Consider the following 16621-nt stretch of genomic DNA (forward strand, 5'->3'; position numbering starts at 1 on the left):
TATAGGTTTCAATAAACAGATCGAAGAATGTTTCGTCAAGATTTTGCAACATTTTCTTGCCAAAAGTTGGTTCAGTACGCGATATCTCGTGTGAGAAGTATGTTGTCTGTGGATCCATTAGTTTAGGTTTCGAAGATCTTTGGAACATTTGAAATTTAGGAGCCGAAGCAATTAGATTCCTTCATAATATATATCATTAGTTGAATAGAAAATGCCCAATTCGATTTTGGTTGAGCAGTTCAGGACTAGGTAATGGGGCCGGCTCGAGTCTGAAGCTCTTAACTTCGGATTTGCTTCCTCTGAAACTAAAATCTTCTTCCAGAGTCTGGTTCCAGACAAAAATATAATTGTGCAGCCATTCATTCCATTTTTTGCAAACTTCACAACCTATCCGTCCAATATGGCTTCTTCTCTCTCCTTCTGAACTCAGTTAAGCTCTTATTCCTTCTTCCTTTTTCTTCCTTCAAAACAGTTAATGAGTCCCCTCATATTTCGCGGATTAGACTCCAAATATCTCCACCTGCCTCCCTCGTTTATCTGTTCAATTTCCTCAGGTCATTACGTTTCATAGAGCTCTCCCGCCTGCTCTCTCCTATTCCCTTCTTTGGTGGTGCATGTGATTATTATGATTATGATTATGAGAGTACGAGAGGGGGCCCACAACATATATGTATATGAAATTTCACATTCATTTCTGCTGGTTTTCGGATCGAAACGTTTTGATTAGGGTTGTCGTTGTCGTCGAGGAGTAATAAAAGAGTGTGTGAGTCGTATGGAAATAGATGAAGTAGCACCTGCTATTAGGGGGATATATGTATATTTCCGTGTGTCATATAGGGTTCCCTTAAAGGTTTCTTAGTTCATTAGGCTATGAAATATGTTTATTTCCTTTCCAATTCCTCATTTGTCTCATGGATTTGTGGCGGCGGCGTGTGTGAGTGTGAGAAGAAATGATTCTGGATTTAGGTGGAGTGTCTAGGAGAGAATAAGTTATTTTCGTTGATTTCAGAACTTAAGGAAACTGTAGAAAGCTCTGTGTAGTCTAGGAAATCTTCTGATCCTTCTAAAATCTGAAATTCAGAAGCCAACACGGAGAAAATTTCGAATCACCTATTTCATGATAGAAAGAACTGAACTAAAACTTGCAAGTTTCTGAAGTTTCTAGTTTTAGAGTACCCCGGAGCATCTGATTAGCAGTCCACCCCTTTTACAACTGCGCCCTACCGCAAACGATAGAGTTTCAACGAAAGACACAGAATTTTTCTCGCGCCGACACAGATTTTCACAGTTTTTGACCTATTCTCATTTTCGAGGTATTTTTTGTGAATTGTTATGAAAACATGCGAAAATAGGTCAAAAACTGTGAAAATCTGTGTCGGTGCAAGAAAAAACTCTGCGTCTCTCGCTGAAACTCTCTCGTTTGCGGTGGGACGCGGTTGTAACAGAGGTGGACTGCTAATACATTACAGGGACGAAACAAACCAAATCAAAATAAATTCCTAGACCCTAAACTCTACTGAATTTGAATCTTCTTCTGAAACCCATCACCCCAGCTCCGTCATCTGTATACATATATATTTTTAGTATTCTCTGATTTACCAATTGTCCAACTCACAGAAAATACCACATCTCCTCGTCTGCTCATTTCAGATTTTGTCACCCGGTAATTTATTGCATTGTTTTTCCCGTTCACTCATTTCAATTCATAATATTTTGTCTCTCTCAATTCCATTTATATATATATTTTCTTAGATTCCAAATAGTTAATTCTTGGTTAATTTGTCTCTCCTATGCTTTTTTCGGCTGTCTATATGTCAAACATTGATATTGTTTTTGTTCAATTCCATGTATTTCCTCTTCTTCAGTATCCAATCAGTTTAATTAAAAATGTACGACTTGAACAAAAAAAGTAAGGAGAGTGGTGGGGAGACATAGAGACATATTAGTGTGACTGTATATAGAGAGAAGATTGGAAAATTGTTCAGTTTTCATTTGGTTTCCGTTGAATCGTGACGTAAATATCGGTATTGCATAACTACATTGACTCAAAGTTTTTCTCTTCTGTCTTCTTTCGTTTCTCAAGTTTTTTTGCTCCTACCATCCCAGATCAAATCAAACACATCCATTCCAGATCTCTAATTATCTCCAAACTCTTCATAAATGAGTCTAATCATGTCGGAGCCACAACTGGCGACTGCTCCAGATGAGAAAGATCTGGAGAATCGGAAGCACTCATCCACCTACAGTATCTCGAATCTACTTCTCGAGAAGAAAGAATCCAGTCCATCTCGATCGAGCAGTTCGAGTGAAGATGATTCATCAAGTAGTAATGATGAAGATCCACGGAGTCCATCCTCTGAAACTGCTGCATCTTCATTCATGTTTGCACCAACATCCTCGTCTTCCTCATCTGAAAGTGCCACGTCACCAACTCAAATCATGGCTCAATTGATGGCTAATGGAAATGGATCGGTGGATCCGAGTCTTCAGGTATCAAATAACTACCTCAGATCATCTAAGTCTTCTGATTTTCCAGGCCTACTTCTTCCTTCTCCACCAACAATTGAACAGTCAATCAATGATAAACCGAGTGACACAAGAGAACGGTATGCATTTATATTAAGGGGGGGGACTAATTGGCAGTTGAGAGATATGCTTCCTTCTTCTTCCGGATAAATGATTCAGTAGGAGACTCACGGATCGAGAGCAGATGTTATACTACCGTATTCATATGCATTTTGTGAGAAGGGGGGAGTGATGATGGGCAACAATTGCATAATAATCACATTAGAAGTCGATTAGGCGAACACGTGTTCACTGAGAGAGGGGGAATCTTATTTAAATATTTGGGTTTCGGGAATAAGGGGATGAAAACTTTGGCTCAAGCTCCTGAAGAAGTGTATCATAGAATTGTAAAGGCAGCCGCCTGTCACAAGCGAGTTCATGGAAATTGTACTGAATTTTGATAATATTTTGTGGACCTTTATATCTCTGTCCTATGAAGCCGAGCCTATTTTGAGCATTTCTAGTTTTAATCAACTACAGTACCGGTCATAAGGTTATGGACTTTGGACGTTTTCAGTTGAAATTGTGCAACTGTGAGAGTGTGTCAGGGTAATACGGATTGTCCCATCAAGTAGATTTTTAATGAATCACACAGATTAAAAGTAGAGCTTCATTTTTATAATTGACAACTTTTTTGTACGGGCACTCCCTAGAGAGTTATGGTCATTTTAAGTGGACAGCTCAAAAATCGCACTGAAATTGGTCGATTTTTTCGATAAATTACTTTGTCGAAACGTAACTTACTAGGAAGTGCCAGTACAAAACAGTAGTAAACTACAAAAACGAAGATCTACTTTTGATCTGTATGATTCATTAAAAACCTACTAGGTGCGACAATCAGAAATACCATGGCACACTCTCAAATTTGTAAAATTTCAACTGAAAACGGCCAAATTGTATACGTATCTTATTGCACGGTACTGCATCTCTGTTTTCTGAGACTAAAAACCTCATCAATACCAAACGGAATAAAACAAAAACTCAAAATCCGTCAATTTAGTTCCTCTCTTTGTTCCGTTCCGTTCCATTCGACATACCACCCAACTTCATTCATTTGCTTCGTAAACTGGCTCATTAATTACACAATGATCTGTCCTTGAATGACAAGTTTTCGACATCCTTCCCCTCCTTATTTCTTTATTACAGTAGAGGAGGAATGAATTGTAAAATAAAAAGAAAGAGAAATGAGTGTTGCATTCTGGTTCAACAGACGGGAATAAAGGTTTACGAGCTGCTCTCTCTTCACACATTTTATATTCTGATTGTAAATTGGCCATGCGTTTGAAAAAGAAACCAGATGCTCGATGAGATTACTGTAGAATATCTATCCTCTCATCTAATTCCGTGGCGCCAATCAAATGGGTCTACTCCGGAAACTGAATATCCATATGTGTACTTAGTCTGACCTTCTTCCACTTTTTTCTCCGTTTCATTTTGCCACGCATGATGATGAAAACGTGTTCAATCGACCGTAGGAAGGAGGATGTGTGTATGTGTATGTTTTGTTTTCCGAGGTTAACATATTTATGGGAATGAGGAATACCAAGAGAAACGGGAAGGGATTATAACTTCTCTCATTATTACAGTAAGCCGCACTCTGAACTCATTCAATTTGCTTGGCAACCTCACCGGAGCCCTTCCATCACTTTCTCCGATGAGCCGTCTCCAACATTCAATGCAATTGTCACCGAACTCTCTTAATATGCAGAAGAAACAAAGCAGACCCACATTTACTGGCCATCAGGTATGTGATATTACCAATGATTTCTAAATGACTTGACTTCCAGATCTACCAATTGGAGAGAAAATTCGAGCAAACCAAGTATCTTGCTGGAGCAGATCGAGCACAACTTGCACAGGAACTCAATATGAGTGAGAGTCAGGTCAAGGTAAGCAGGCAAATGATTGAGAAAGAAAATAGAAAACGATTGTGTCATCTATTAACAAAAAACCCCTTGTTGAGTCATCACCTAGCATTATTATTATCATTCCATATCATTATTATGATTGGTACATGATATAGAAGACGACGTTCTTCGTCATCATTCCATAGTTCTCCACACTTTTTTCTTCTTCTTTTCATACAAATAAACCTAAATAATAATAATATGAAAAGAGGGGGATACAGATCAGATTGAATTGGAGTGTTCTTCTCCGTTTTCGGAGGGAGAATTGTATCCGGTTACTGTAGTTTTCGGAGAGGGAGATACACCTCATTTCACATATGAATACACGTCGATTTGATTACGAATAGTTACTAGAATAGATTGAAGATGGAAGGGCAGAGGAGGGAGGGAATTGGTATACATAATAGAATTAGATATTCATGGCCCAAATTATAAGGGATTCTAGGTGATATTAGACAGATAGGTTCGAACATGGGAGGTCAAAAGTAACCTATGCAAGTTTTTCTATTGAAATTATATCTCTTACAAAAGAAGTCTTTGGAAACGTGGCTTTTCAAACAATCTATATTCGAAATTGGTTTCATTTACGCTACCGCACGGTTCGATTTGTGTTCCCCAGCGGTTTACCTGTGCTCGTACGATGCAAAAATGAGTACATCTTTGCGTGTACTGTTTGCCGATTTGGAACTCCATATGAAAAAGTTTAACCACATGAAAAGTTTGAGAGCTCATAACTCGGCTCGCAGAGATATTTAGCCGGTTTTGATGGCAGAAATAGGCCCCTCGTGGTCGAAAATACCTATAAACAAATTTATAGATCGTTCGAAAGCCACGTCTCCAAAGAATTCCCTTGTTAGAAGCTAGAGCTATAATTCTGTCAGTTCCTATTCGTTTACTAGTTTCCCCATAATGCCAGTTCTAGGTCATCAGACATCTTAATATCGTCCATAATAAAAATAAGTGTGTTCAATTCTAAGATAGTTATGCATAATGTGGTACAACACTATCTCCCAAACATCTGCTTCTCCTCCTCTATTCTCTCCACTTTTTCTTCGTTTTCTATTTCAAATACTATCGGTCCCTTGGGATATGCTGAAATAAGACATGTTCTGATGCGGATATCCAGTTCATTTCAATTCAAATATTTTAATTTTATTTGATATCATGTGTCGTCGCTTCTTGTTTCTGAACAAGAAGACATGTTAGAGAAGATGGGGGATATGGACTTTTGAGTGACATGCTTCAATTTGGATTGATGAATTTTTGAAGAAGAAAAATGAGGGACTCAATAGTTTCATGTCTTTTCTTTCAGGTCTGGTTCCAAAACCGTCGTACAAAATGGCGTAAGAAGGAGGCAGCAGACAATGCTCTCGTGAAACGTGGAGCCAGCGGGGACAAGTCTCCGTGCTCTTTGAGCCCATTCCTCACTGGAATCTAGTTAATTCATATTATTCCTCGCTACCTCCGAATGCGATCCGAGTGTTTTTCTCTCCTCAATTGTAATTTTTCTTTCGTTTTCCCTCAACTCATTATTAGATTTCAATCTTTTTCTGCTCCTCTCATGACTCCTTTCTTTGCGTCTTAGTTCTCCAGAACTTTCTATTCAATGATCTCAGCTTTCTCTCTTTTGTATTATTTTTCAACTTTCATACAAAAACTCTTTTACATTTTCATAGTTATAGTCATTTTCTCATTTTTATCTTCCTCCTTTCTTTTCTAAAAATCGTCACTGATACAAAAACTTCTTTCCCCTCAAAAATCCGTTTCCAAATGCGTCCCAATACAAAAACTTCCCTAATATACAAAATGTAATTTTTTCAATGTATTTTTTCAAATTTGAAGCATAAATTTATTAGATTAATATCGAATGGAGCATATGGCATTTAAGTCAATTATTTACAGATACTGGGGTTCGTTGAATTGGTTGGTTTTTCTATTCGAGTTTCGTTTTGATTGTCTGGAGAACGTTCATGAGCACGTCGAGGGTCGATGGTTGGGTTTCTTCGGCTTTCTGGAAGAAAAATGATTCAAATTTGTTAATCAAAACATGATGCAAGTCAATTCTCTTACCTTGTAACTCCTGTATTTTGCCTTCAAACAGCAAACATTCTGAGCACACTGATCGTATTGTGGAAGGCATGAGCATGCGGTCGTTGGAACATTGACATACATCACACATGTGGTTGTCAATGGGTATTGGGTTGCAGTAGTGTCAGCATATTGGATCGGACTGGTAGTGGTTGGTGGTTGGGTTGGTGGAGTTTGGGTAGTGGTTGGGGCAGTTGTGGTGGTCTAAAAAGAACGTACTTTGAATGGATAAGCTTTGGTTGTATAGTCAAATACCGTTGGAGCCTGGGTAGAGTAGACTTGAGTGTAGTCGTAGGTATCAGCGTATTGCATCTGAAAATTTTATAAATTTTATTGGGAAGGAGATCAGTTGGCTCCGGTTCATGCTGGAATCATGCTACATGCAACTGGCGATTGTTGGCTATAGAGGGGAACCTCCAGTATCCAATAAAAGCCAGTAATTCCTTTCTAGAACGGCACGTTTCTTACAACCGCGCTCTACCGAAACCAAAGAAACTTGTGTGCGAAAATGAGAGACTCAAAGAAAAAGGCACATTTCTCAAGGGAGTTTCAGTGGAGCGCAGTTGTAAGAACTGTGCTGAGCTAATAGAACAATACCCTATACCTGTTGTTGTCCTGGTTGTGGGCATCCACAATACGCATTAGGTACAGTAACCATCAACGTGGCACAATTACACCGACAACCACATCCAGACATGACACTAGTGGTTGGATCAAGACAGTAACATGTCTCTTGTCCAGTGGCCAACTGTCCGATGGCTGGGTATACGGTAGGTGGTGACTGAGTGAACATTGATGGATTCTGATGTGGATACTGTTGTGGAGTTGGTGTTGTGGTCGATGTGGTTGTGGATGATGTGGTGGTGGTTGGTGGAACTGGAGTGGTATTTGGTGCTGGTAGAGTTCCTGGGATGGCGGTTTGGGATCCGTATTCGACTGTCGGGTCTTCGTAGTCCACGATGATGTGCTGTGAAGTTAAAAGAAACATGCAGAGATTATTTGGTGATGACATGCCTTTTAATCAAAAATGGTTCATAAAGAAACTAAGATTTTCAACAGACTATATTTAGAATAGAGATATACTAGAGCTGAAATTTATAAAAACTGAAACCTGACATTTCATGCACTCATGCACACCCAACTAACTATAGTTACCTGTTGTTGTTGTTGCTGTTGTGGTTGAGCACACTGACATTGGTATTGAGCAGTTTGTGGACTGGTGATACTGATCATGATGCAGTTGCAAGCACCATTATTTCCCTAAACTGGAAGACTACACGAGAGGGGACGTGAAAGCAATACACTACCTGAGTTTGAGTTGGCACTTGAGGATAGGAAACTGGCGCCTGTGTAGTGGTGGATGTAGTTGTGGTTGGGGATGGGGTGGTGGTTGTGGTGGTTGTGGTGGTGGAGGTTGTGGTTGGAGCCATTGTGGTGGATGTTGGGAGCTTAGATAAGAAGAATTTGAGACTATTAAACTTGATTGAAATTCAGAAACTGTTCTAACTAGGGAAGGTCTCCGAGGGACCGTGGAGTTATAGGACGTAACCTATTCCATTGGAAAGCTGAGAGAACGCTGATTCCAAATATATGTTCAGTTTTTGCCCTCGAGGCCTGGTATTCGAGAAAAAATCCACACCACGCTGCCGATATTTTTCACATTTCGGTAAGGTCACCTGTCAGCGGTAGAAAATTTGACCTCGTTTTTCTCGAACACAGACCTCGGGGGCAAAAACTGAACATATATTTGGAATCAGCGTTTTCTCAGCTTCCAATGATATAGGTCACGTCCTATAACTCCACGACCACTCGGAGGTCTTCCCTAGTAAGTATGAACTTTTTAGTTCAAATCTAATTTGATCCTATTGCAAAATCACAATCCTTCCTATCTCATCAACCTAGAAACTCACTGGGTTTCCATTCTGATCTCCACATTGACAATTGTATTGAGGTGCTCCTTGGAACACAATCTGGATACATCCACAACGAGCAGCATTCATTCCAGTTGTCTGTTGAGACATCTGAGTCAACTGATTGGCGATATCAGCTGATTGAGGAACATCGTATTGGACACCATTACCGACAGATGAGGACGATCCGGATGCTCCATTCTGAAATTGAATGAGAAATAGAAGAAGAGAAATTGGAGACTTACAGCTGGTCCCTTGGCGCAACTGCATGTAAGTCCACCGTTTGGATTCTTGACACAGCGACATTGCTGACGCTTTGAACGGACGATAATTGGCTCGTCAGGAGCGGCGAATGTCTGGAATCAAGTCACTATTCAAATACTCTATTTGTATCCAATGACTTTACTCAAGCTATAGTTTTCTCCAAATGTCATTCCATATTAGAACAATGAGCCCTATTGTCCACTATCCAGAATGAGTCAGACTGTTCTTTAGGTCAACAAAATCACCCTAGAAACTAGTTCATATTCGGGGACTTTACACTTCACAATTCCGTTTTTTCTTTTCTTTTCAATTCATTTATTTATTTGTTTGTTTGTCAAGTTGGCTGAGGTTTTACAATTGTTTTGTTTTGAAAAACTTGTTGGCTTGGAGGCACTAACCTCGACTAGAAGAGCTCCGATGCAAACAAGAATCAACAGGGACGAAAGGCGTGACATGGTTCTGAAAATATTACAAGTTAGAGGGAATCTGAAAAACTAGAAAAAGAAGAAGAAGATTTGAGAATAATTACAAAAACTTGGAACCTTATTTACAGAGAAAATAATTTCAGATGAATCAAAGAAGGCTTCACGTCAGTCAAGAAGAAATACAGAATGCCAGGAGTTGGATTGTTGAGTGGAGTTTCAAACAATTGGAAAGTAAAACATTGATAAGTTGTGGGAAAGTCCTAAGAATTATAGCTACTTATTATGGACATTGCATCTGCAATTCTTGGAATGAGAATCCAATAAGATGAGCTATACCTAAATTGATACACTGATAGAGAAATTTCGAGAAATGTCAGGAGTACGGTAGAAGAGTCAATGTGAATAAAATGAGAAAACTTGAATAGTGTCGAAGAGTGATGATGGATGATTCAAGAATCTGGATCCCATTTTATAGCCGTGGGATGAAAAAGGCGTGTCCTCCTTCTCTCATCGGGATGCATGGAAACTTTTTTGCGGCGGCGTCCCTTTCTACTCACACGTGTGAGAGCTCTCTCCTCCTCTATTGTATTCAACGGGGTAAACAAGCTCTCAATCTCTCTTCCGCGCGGTACAGTTTTTCCGCCTCTTTTCCTCACTCTTTCTGTATCGAATTACTAAAGCCGGTGCCAACAACCTCATGCCAACAATCTATTGTATTGGTAGGAGGGGAGAAGGAGAAAAAAAATGAAGAAGTGGGGGCTGAGCACATAGTCATATTTTATTTGAAAGAAGGATGCATGCAACCACTTTTTATTGCAATAAAGAAGTGAGCTTTGTGTTCGAAAAGAGAGGGATCTTCCGAATGATTCAACAATTGAAAGCATGAGGTCATCAAGTCTAGACATTCGATTCAAATCTTGTAGTTTGTATGCAGATACTTTGAGGCCAGAGGTTGCATATCTAGTTTTCATAGACGTGGTAACTGTCAACAGAAGTATCAGATTGCAAGAAGTTCAATATGTTACTCTGGATCAGGATTAGATTTACAAGAGTCTATGGTATTTCCAGTTTTCGGATAAATTGAGAAGCTTCTTACATATTTTTTTGTTGTATTGTCTAAGTTTTCCATCAAGAACCCTTCTGGTCTGTCATTACCCCAATGAGTACCTCCAGTTGTATTTTAAGAATCTTTCAGAACAGTTTCAGATTTGTTACTTAATAAAAACCTACATTCCTAGCAGAGAATGGATGTATCATCTTAATCAGAGAGGGTCAAAACTATCGGCTCCGCGACATTTCGCAACTACGACACTTCGCAACCACGACGTTTCACAACTATACCGCATTTACATATTTAGGCCAGATTAAAAATGTTGAGTGTACCAAAGGGCATGGGAACATAATTGAAAACAATTAAATAGAAGAAAAAGTTATCTGACCCGTTTTTGGACAAAACTAGGTTAAACTATTGCTAGCTTTACGGTTGCGAAACGTCGTAGTTTCGAAATGTCGCAGTTGCGAAATGAACAGTTGCTGAACGTCGCAGTTGCGAATTATCGCGGAACCAAATTATCACTTGAAAAAATATCGGTCCATGTGACATATACTGAAATTTATGTGGGGAAGATCCGATGCTTTCTTCTGTCATATTTGATTATCTAAACGAGCGAGTTTAAGACTCTGTTATCTGAAATCAAGAATGTAGTTCAGAATAAAATTAAAACATACTGTAGTTTATTGTTACTGATGGATTGTAAGCTACCGTAATCTTGTTTTATGCTTTCAGTATAATCTATGCTGATTCTCGTTTTACTCTTTCTCTATGTCTAACTTTCTCCAAAATATTCCTTCTCCCGAGTAAGTTTGTTCAATAACTGTGTCCATCCAGTTCATCTTTCCTGGCCATCTTTATTTGTTCGATTTTTCGTTCTCTTTCTCTTTGTGTCGATTAATCAACACGTGAACATGCTCACGTAAAACTTTTGATTCTCTCTCTTCAGGTATGTCAACAAGACTCTTTTGATTCATTGAATTGTGCAAAAGGCGCGAGAAAAACCTCTACCGTATAGACATATGTACCAGAGAGAAAGGACAAACAGGACTTTTCCAATAGAAGAACATTGAAAGAGCACAGAAAAACAGTTGTTGTAGAGCACAATTCAATTCGTCATGATCTGTGAGCCTGATGTTGCCAATGAAGAGAAAAGAAGAACATTTTTGGCGGGTGAGAAGAAGTAACTCGTCAAGTGGTTCATGTCTGACGGCGGCGCTTTTTTGGGCATGACAAATAGGAAGTATTATGGATACAGACAATTTGTCTGGGGGATGTTTCAAGTGAATGAGAGCAAGAGAGGGAAGAGAAACACGTGTGGGCTATGGTGGGACAAGTGGAATGATCTGGAACAAAATGGGAAGTTTGTTGAGGAATGAATACGGTATCTTTGCACTCAAGCCGGGCGGCCCTTGTCAGCGAAATTAAGGCCCGGTTCGGGTACTTGGCGCCAAAATTCAATTTTTTCGAATTTTTTGATATTTTTTGAATTTTTTTCGCAAAAAGTCAAATTTTTGACTCTCTTTCAGAATTAGAAGAAATTTTGAAAAATCATCAAAAATGTTCACATTTTCAATGAAATGTTGAAAAAATTTCGAAAAAATGTTTGAAAAAATTCGGTCATTTTTTGAAGACGGGCCTTCGGGCCTTTCCGGGCCTATTCTAGGCTTCTCTGAGCCCTGCCGGGCTGGCCGGATCTTGATAAGTATGCTTCCCAGTATTCAGGGCTCCGAAACTCCCAGTGTACCTGAAATTTTTAAAAGGATTATCTTGAGAATGTTTGCATGAGTTCAATATTTCAATTGTAAATATACTATAGTTTTAGCCTGTAAAAATGCTCATGTTTTTACTTTGACTATTTCAAATTAAAATCGACTTAAACCCCGAATTACTATCGATCAGATTTCCAAACTTTCCAAACTCAACTCATTCAGATCCCATGACGGACAACCAAGAAAACTCATCTTTTGTTTCTTGTAGATCAGAATCAAATTTATTTTGAAACATCTCATCTTCTCTTCATCAAGGATTTTCGTCTTGAATTTCAGGATGTATCCGATATAAACTTAATGAATAATGTGAAATGTTGCGATTTTGTTTTTCCGACAAGTTTTGCCGCGGAAATCAAAGAAAAAAAGAGGGAAGAAGACAGAGCAAAGAATCATTTCGGAAAGGACACAAGTGCAAATATTGTAAAAATGAATAAGTGGAGGAGTAGGAAACGAGGAGGAGGGGTGTGAAAACGAGAGATCACGTCATTGATTGGAACAATTACTGTAAATCCCAGAAAGCATTTTGTCAAGAACGATTGATTAAATTTATTTATTAGCTCGGCACAGTTCTTACAACTGCGCTCCACCGAAATGACCGTGAAAAATGGATATTTTTCTCAGAGTCTCTCAATTTCGCACATAAGTTTCTTTGGTTTCGGTAGAGCGCGGTTGTAAGAAGCGTGCCTTGCTAATAATAAAATTAAATTGCCGCGTATCAAGATCAGCCCACGCCTTCAATTTGACTCTGATGGCTACTTTCTCCACATGTCCACCGTGTCTCGATTCCGTGCCGCAATCCAGTCACTGTTGAGAAATCCACGTCAACTACGAACAACACAAATTTTCAAATCATCTGTAATGGAATGTTAATGGATTGATTTTAAGGTGCGAAAAAATAGAAAATACTTGAATTTCGGAAATAAACTGGTTTCTTCGGGGCAGACTGAGGCCAATAGAAATAATGTGAAATCAAATTGAATCAAATCAAATTACTCGAGAGTTATGTTTTCACTCTCACCTTTCATTAGTTTCGTATGCAGAGAAACATAGAAACACCAACAAACTTTTTTTCACTTGAAGAAGGACTAAACTCTTTTTTTTATTTCAGACAATTATAAGAAATTTTCATAATTGGAGTATACGCTAAAAATTGCTCAAAACGCCACAATTTCAGTGACTCAAAAGGAGCCTAAGTGGAAGAGTTTTTTTCACGCGGCCGTGAAGTCCTTTCGGAGAAAATTATTTCTCAATTCCTCGTTTTTAGGGACTTTTCTCAACAAACTTTCGTGTTTTTACAATTTATACCGCGAAAAAAAGAAAAACTGCAATAAATTGTTGGAAAAAAGGAGAAAACGAGGAATTGAGCAGAAATCTTGTCCGAGAGGACTACACGGCCGTGCTGAAAAACTCTTCCACGAAGGCTTCTTTTTAGTCGGGAGAACGCGTTCGAAACGTGAATTGTAGCGTTTAGAGCGATTTTTAGCGTATGCTCCAATGATGAAAGTTTCCTAGAATTCTGAAGTATCAAAATCTGAAACAAGAAATATGACTTCTGTCCTCGTTTAAAGGAAAATTCACTTTCAAACCATTTTGGAGTTCTTCTAAAGAAATCAAACTGTAACAACTTTCCTCAAACGAATTGTCAATCTTCCAAAATTTTCTGTTGAAACAATCTCTTCTCTCATTCACCTCTCATTCTCCTCTGGAGCAACTGGTGCTCGCTGGCTCCGCGAGCAGTCTATTTGATTACACTGTCAACTCTTCTTTTTCATGCTCCGTTGTGGTCTAGTGGTTAGGATTTATGGCTCTCACCCATAAGGCCGGGGTTCGATTCCCCGCAACGGAAGATGCGTTTTGCCCTTTTGTTTGTCATCACAAACACCATCGCCACATCTCATTTCCCTTCACAACCGAGAAAAGAGGACCACCATGTTCTTCTCATTTCCGTTTCCTCTCGTCTCCTCAACCTTTGTCTGAATAGCTCTGAAATTACGTCCTTAACCCTCAACGTCGTCTCCGTAAATCCCATTTTTCTTTTTCGAAACAACCCCATCATTATTCTCGACACCATGTTCTTTGAAACAGCAGAGATGAAATAGTGGTATGTTGAAAAGAGAATAGTGGTCTAGAGGAAGAAGAAGAAGAAAAATGAAGGAGTCTAGAAGAGAAAAACAGAGGAAGATCCTCCTTCTCAGACTTCTGTTACTTCTCAATTTCATCCCCGATCCTCGTTATTTTTTCTTGTTTATTCATCTACTTATTTCATCATTCATTCCCGTTTTCCTTCCCACAAAAAGTCATATGCATTCAATAATTACGAGCAAATCGTAGTTTTGTAGCCTACGCTCAACTTTTTTGAAACAAGAAATTAGGTTTTGAAGTTTTTTCATGTTCGATTCTCTCAATAAACAGACACTCATAGATGAACTCATAGATGATAAGAATGTCTCAACCGAAACAGTTGTCCATTTCAATGACACTTCATCTGACAGCCCTGATTCCCACGCTCCGTTGTGGTCTAGTGGTTAGGATTTATGGCTCTCACCCATAAGGCCGGGGTTCGATTCCCCGCAACGGAAGGCTTTTTTGGTTGTTTCATTCTTTTCAGACTAGATTACAACACTGATCAAACTTCTAGAGCATTTCACTTCTTGAAGTCCTCGTGACTACCAGAAGCAAGAATTTCTCAAGAAAAAGTAGGTAGTAAAAAGTTTTGAACTGCTGGCGATCAGACATTTCTCCCTCGTTTTTCGCCCTCCCACACCAATAAACCGACAGGAAAAGAGCAAAAGAGAATTGAGTTTCAACATACGCTCTCACCTTTTCATTCTACGTCACTCCTGCTCGTTTCACCCAAAATTCTCATTTTGCATCATCACTTACAAACAGAGATTTTGTGAATTTTCAAACAAATTTCCATACGATTTCATTCACTCTTCCCACACATTCCGGTTCTTTCAAAAAGTATATGAGGTCTTTAGTGGTGACAAAAAATGGAGAGAGAGAGATGCCCTCAAAAAAGTTTCAATTTCTCTTTTTTTGGCCTCTCATGGGAACTTTTATAATATTTCATTGAGCTCTTTGACTCTTCTTCAAATGCTCTTTCATATTGACGTTTCAAAAAAGAGTTCGCTTTTCTCTCCGTCTCTTCCTCTCACACACTATTTTCTTCTTCCAATCCATTTGGTTCCAAATGATTGATTTGTGAGAAGAAAAGAGGTTTCTGATGATCAAAACAAAACAAAAACTTCTGTCTCTCACGAAACTTCCGGAATCAATTTTCATCTTTATCTTTTCTCCCGAAAATTCGTTTTTTGAGAGTGAGCGTCACTCGGTTTTTGATTTCCGACGGAAACTCTCTTGGTTTCAAATTTTGAACCCAAAGCTTTCCCACATTCATAGAAAATTTAGAGAAGAAGTGAGGTGTCTAGGAGATGATTCATAACATTTTGAACTAGGAATCTCTTGAGTTTCGGAGCTTTTTAGGAGAAAAAAGGGTGAGAAAGCCAGTTTTATGACTTTTTGAAGATGACCTCGTCATTTCGAACATTGATTCTAGGGAAGACCTCGGTGAAGTTATTGGATATCACCTATACCATTGGAAAGCTGAGAAAATGCTAATTCCAAATATAAATTTAGTTTTTGCCCTGGAGGGCTGGTATTCGAGAAAAATTAGATCAAAGCTTTGACATGTTTCTTGCCAGTGGTCCAAACTTTGACCTCATTTTTCTCGAATACCAGACCTCGAGGGCAAAAATTGAATATATATTTGGAATCAGCATTTTCTCAGCTTTCCGATGATATAGACTCCTCGTTCACTTGGACTCCTTCCCTAGCAAGACTGAAATTTCTACACCGTATTTTCAAAAATGTTATATTCCGACTTTTGATCACCGTTTTCTAGAAACTGGTCAGCTCAATCACGGATTTATTTTTCGTGCATTTTTATGACTTGAAAGTGGTTACGGTCACCGCAAAGTACCGGATCGTGACTATGAATCCGGAACCGAACTGACCAGTTGACGTCTCAACCCACTCGTAAAATAGTGTTTAAAACACAAAACACACCGAAATATTTCATTCTGTGCTCCCCCGAATACCGTCGTCCGGTGGATCGGCTTTGCATACATTGTAAATCTATTTCAAAACTTCCGAAAATTTTGTGTATTGTTGCTCGTGTGTCCATTCTCCTGATCACCTCTGAACTATACGTCATCCATCATTTTTTCTCCTCATTTCGTCTCTATTCGTTTTTCTTCCCTTCAATCACATCGTTTTCTCTCTATTTCTCTCACGTGTCTCCAGATGATATTTGATTCTTTTCGCCACCTTCTTCATCCTCTCTTCTTCTTCTTTTGTAAAGTAAAAAGTGCTCTTTTTCTCTCTTTTTTCTTCCATTTCCTCATTGTCCACGTATTGTTTTGAGAGTCGACGAACACCGTCTCGTGACAATTCGTTATCTCGAAAAACACATTTTTATCGTTTGATTTTATGTTTGAAAACATTGAAAACTATTTGTCCTTATGAAAAAAAATTGTCGAGTGGAGCACACAAAACACGCTTTTTTTGCTTTTTATTTTATTTGAAAGCGTGATGTTCCAGATGATTAAAATTATGATCTAAATATAAAATTCTTAAA

General features: G+C 38.8%; 2 protein-coding genes across 2 annotated transcripts; one reads left to right on the top strand and one right to left on the bottom strand.

The window, feature by feature from the left end:
• Window positions 1-2160: 2160 nt before the first annotated feature.
• Window positions 2161-5910, top strand: GCK72_006632 (uncharacterized protein; the record flags this gene model as incomplete). Its single annotated transcript, XM_003113634.2, has 5 exons — window positions 2161-2490; window positions 2537-2606; window positions 4152-4309; window positions 4353-4454; window positions 5785-5910. 5 exons carry the CDS (start codon window positions 2161-2163, stop codon window positions 5908-5910), a joined length of 786 nt encoding a protein of 261 aa, XP_003113682.1.
• A 495-nt stretch (window positions 5911-6405) lies between these two features.
• Window positions 6406-9189, bottom strand: GCK72_006633 (uncharacterized protein; the record flags this gene model as incomplete). Its single annotated transcript, XM_003113375.2, has 9 exons — window positions 6406-6483; window positions 6543-6764; window positions 6816-6872; window positions 7165-7527; window positions 7716-7820; window positions 7868-8008; window positions 8471-8671; window positions 8716-8826; window positions 9133-9189. The coding sequence occupies 9 exons, from the start codon at window positions 9187-9189 to the stop codon at window positions 6406-6408; spliced, it is 1335 nt and encodes a 444-aa protein (XP_003113423.2).
• Between the last annotated feature and the right edge of the window lie 7432 nt (window positions 9190-16621).

This window comes from Caenorhabditis remanei, chromosome II (genome assembly GCF_010183535.1).
Source record: "Caenorhabditis remanei strain PX506 chromosome II, whole genome shotgun sequence".
Taxonomy (NCBI): Eukaryota; Metazoa; Nematoda; class Chromadorea; order Rhabditida; family Rhabditidae; genus Caenorhabditis; species Caenorhabditis remanei.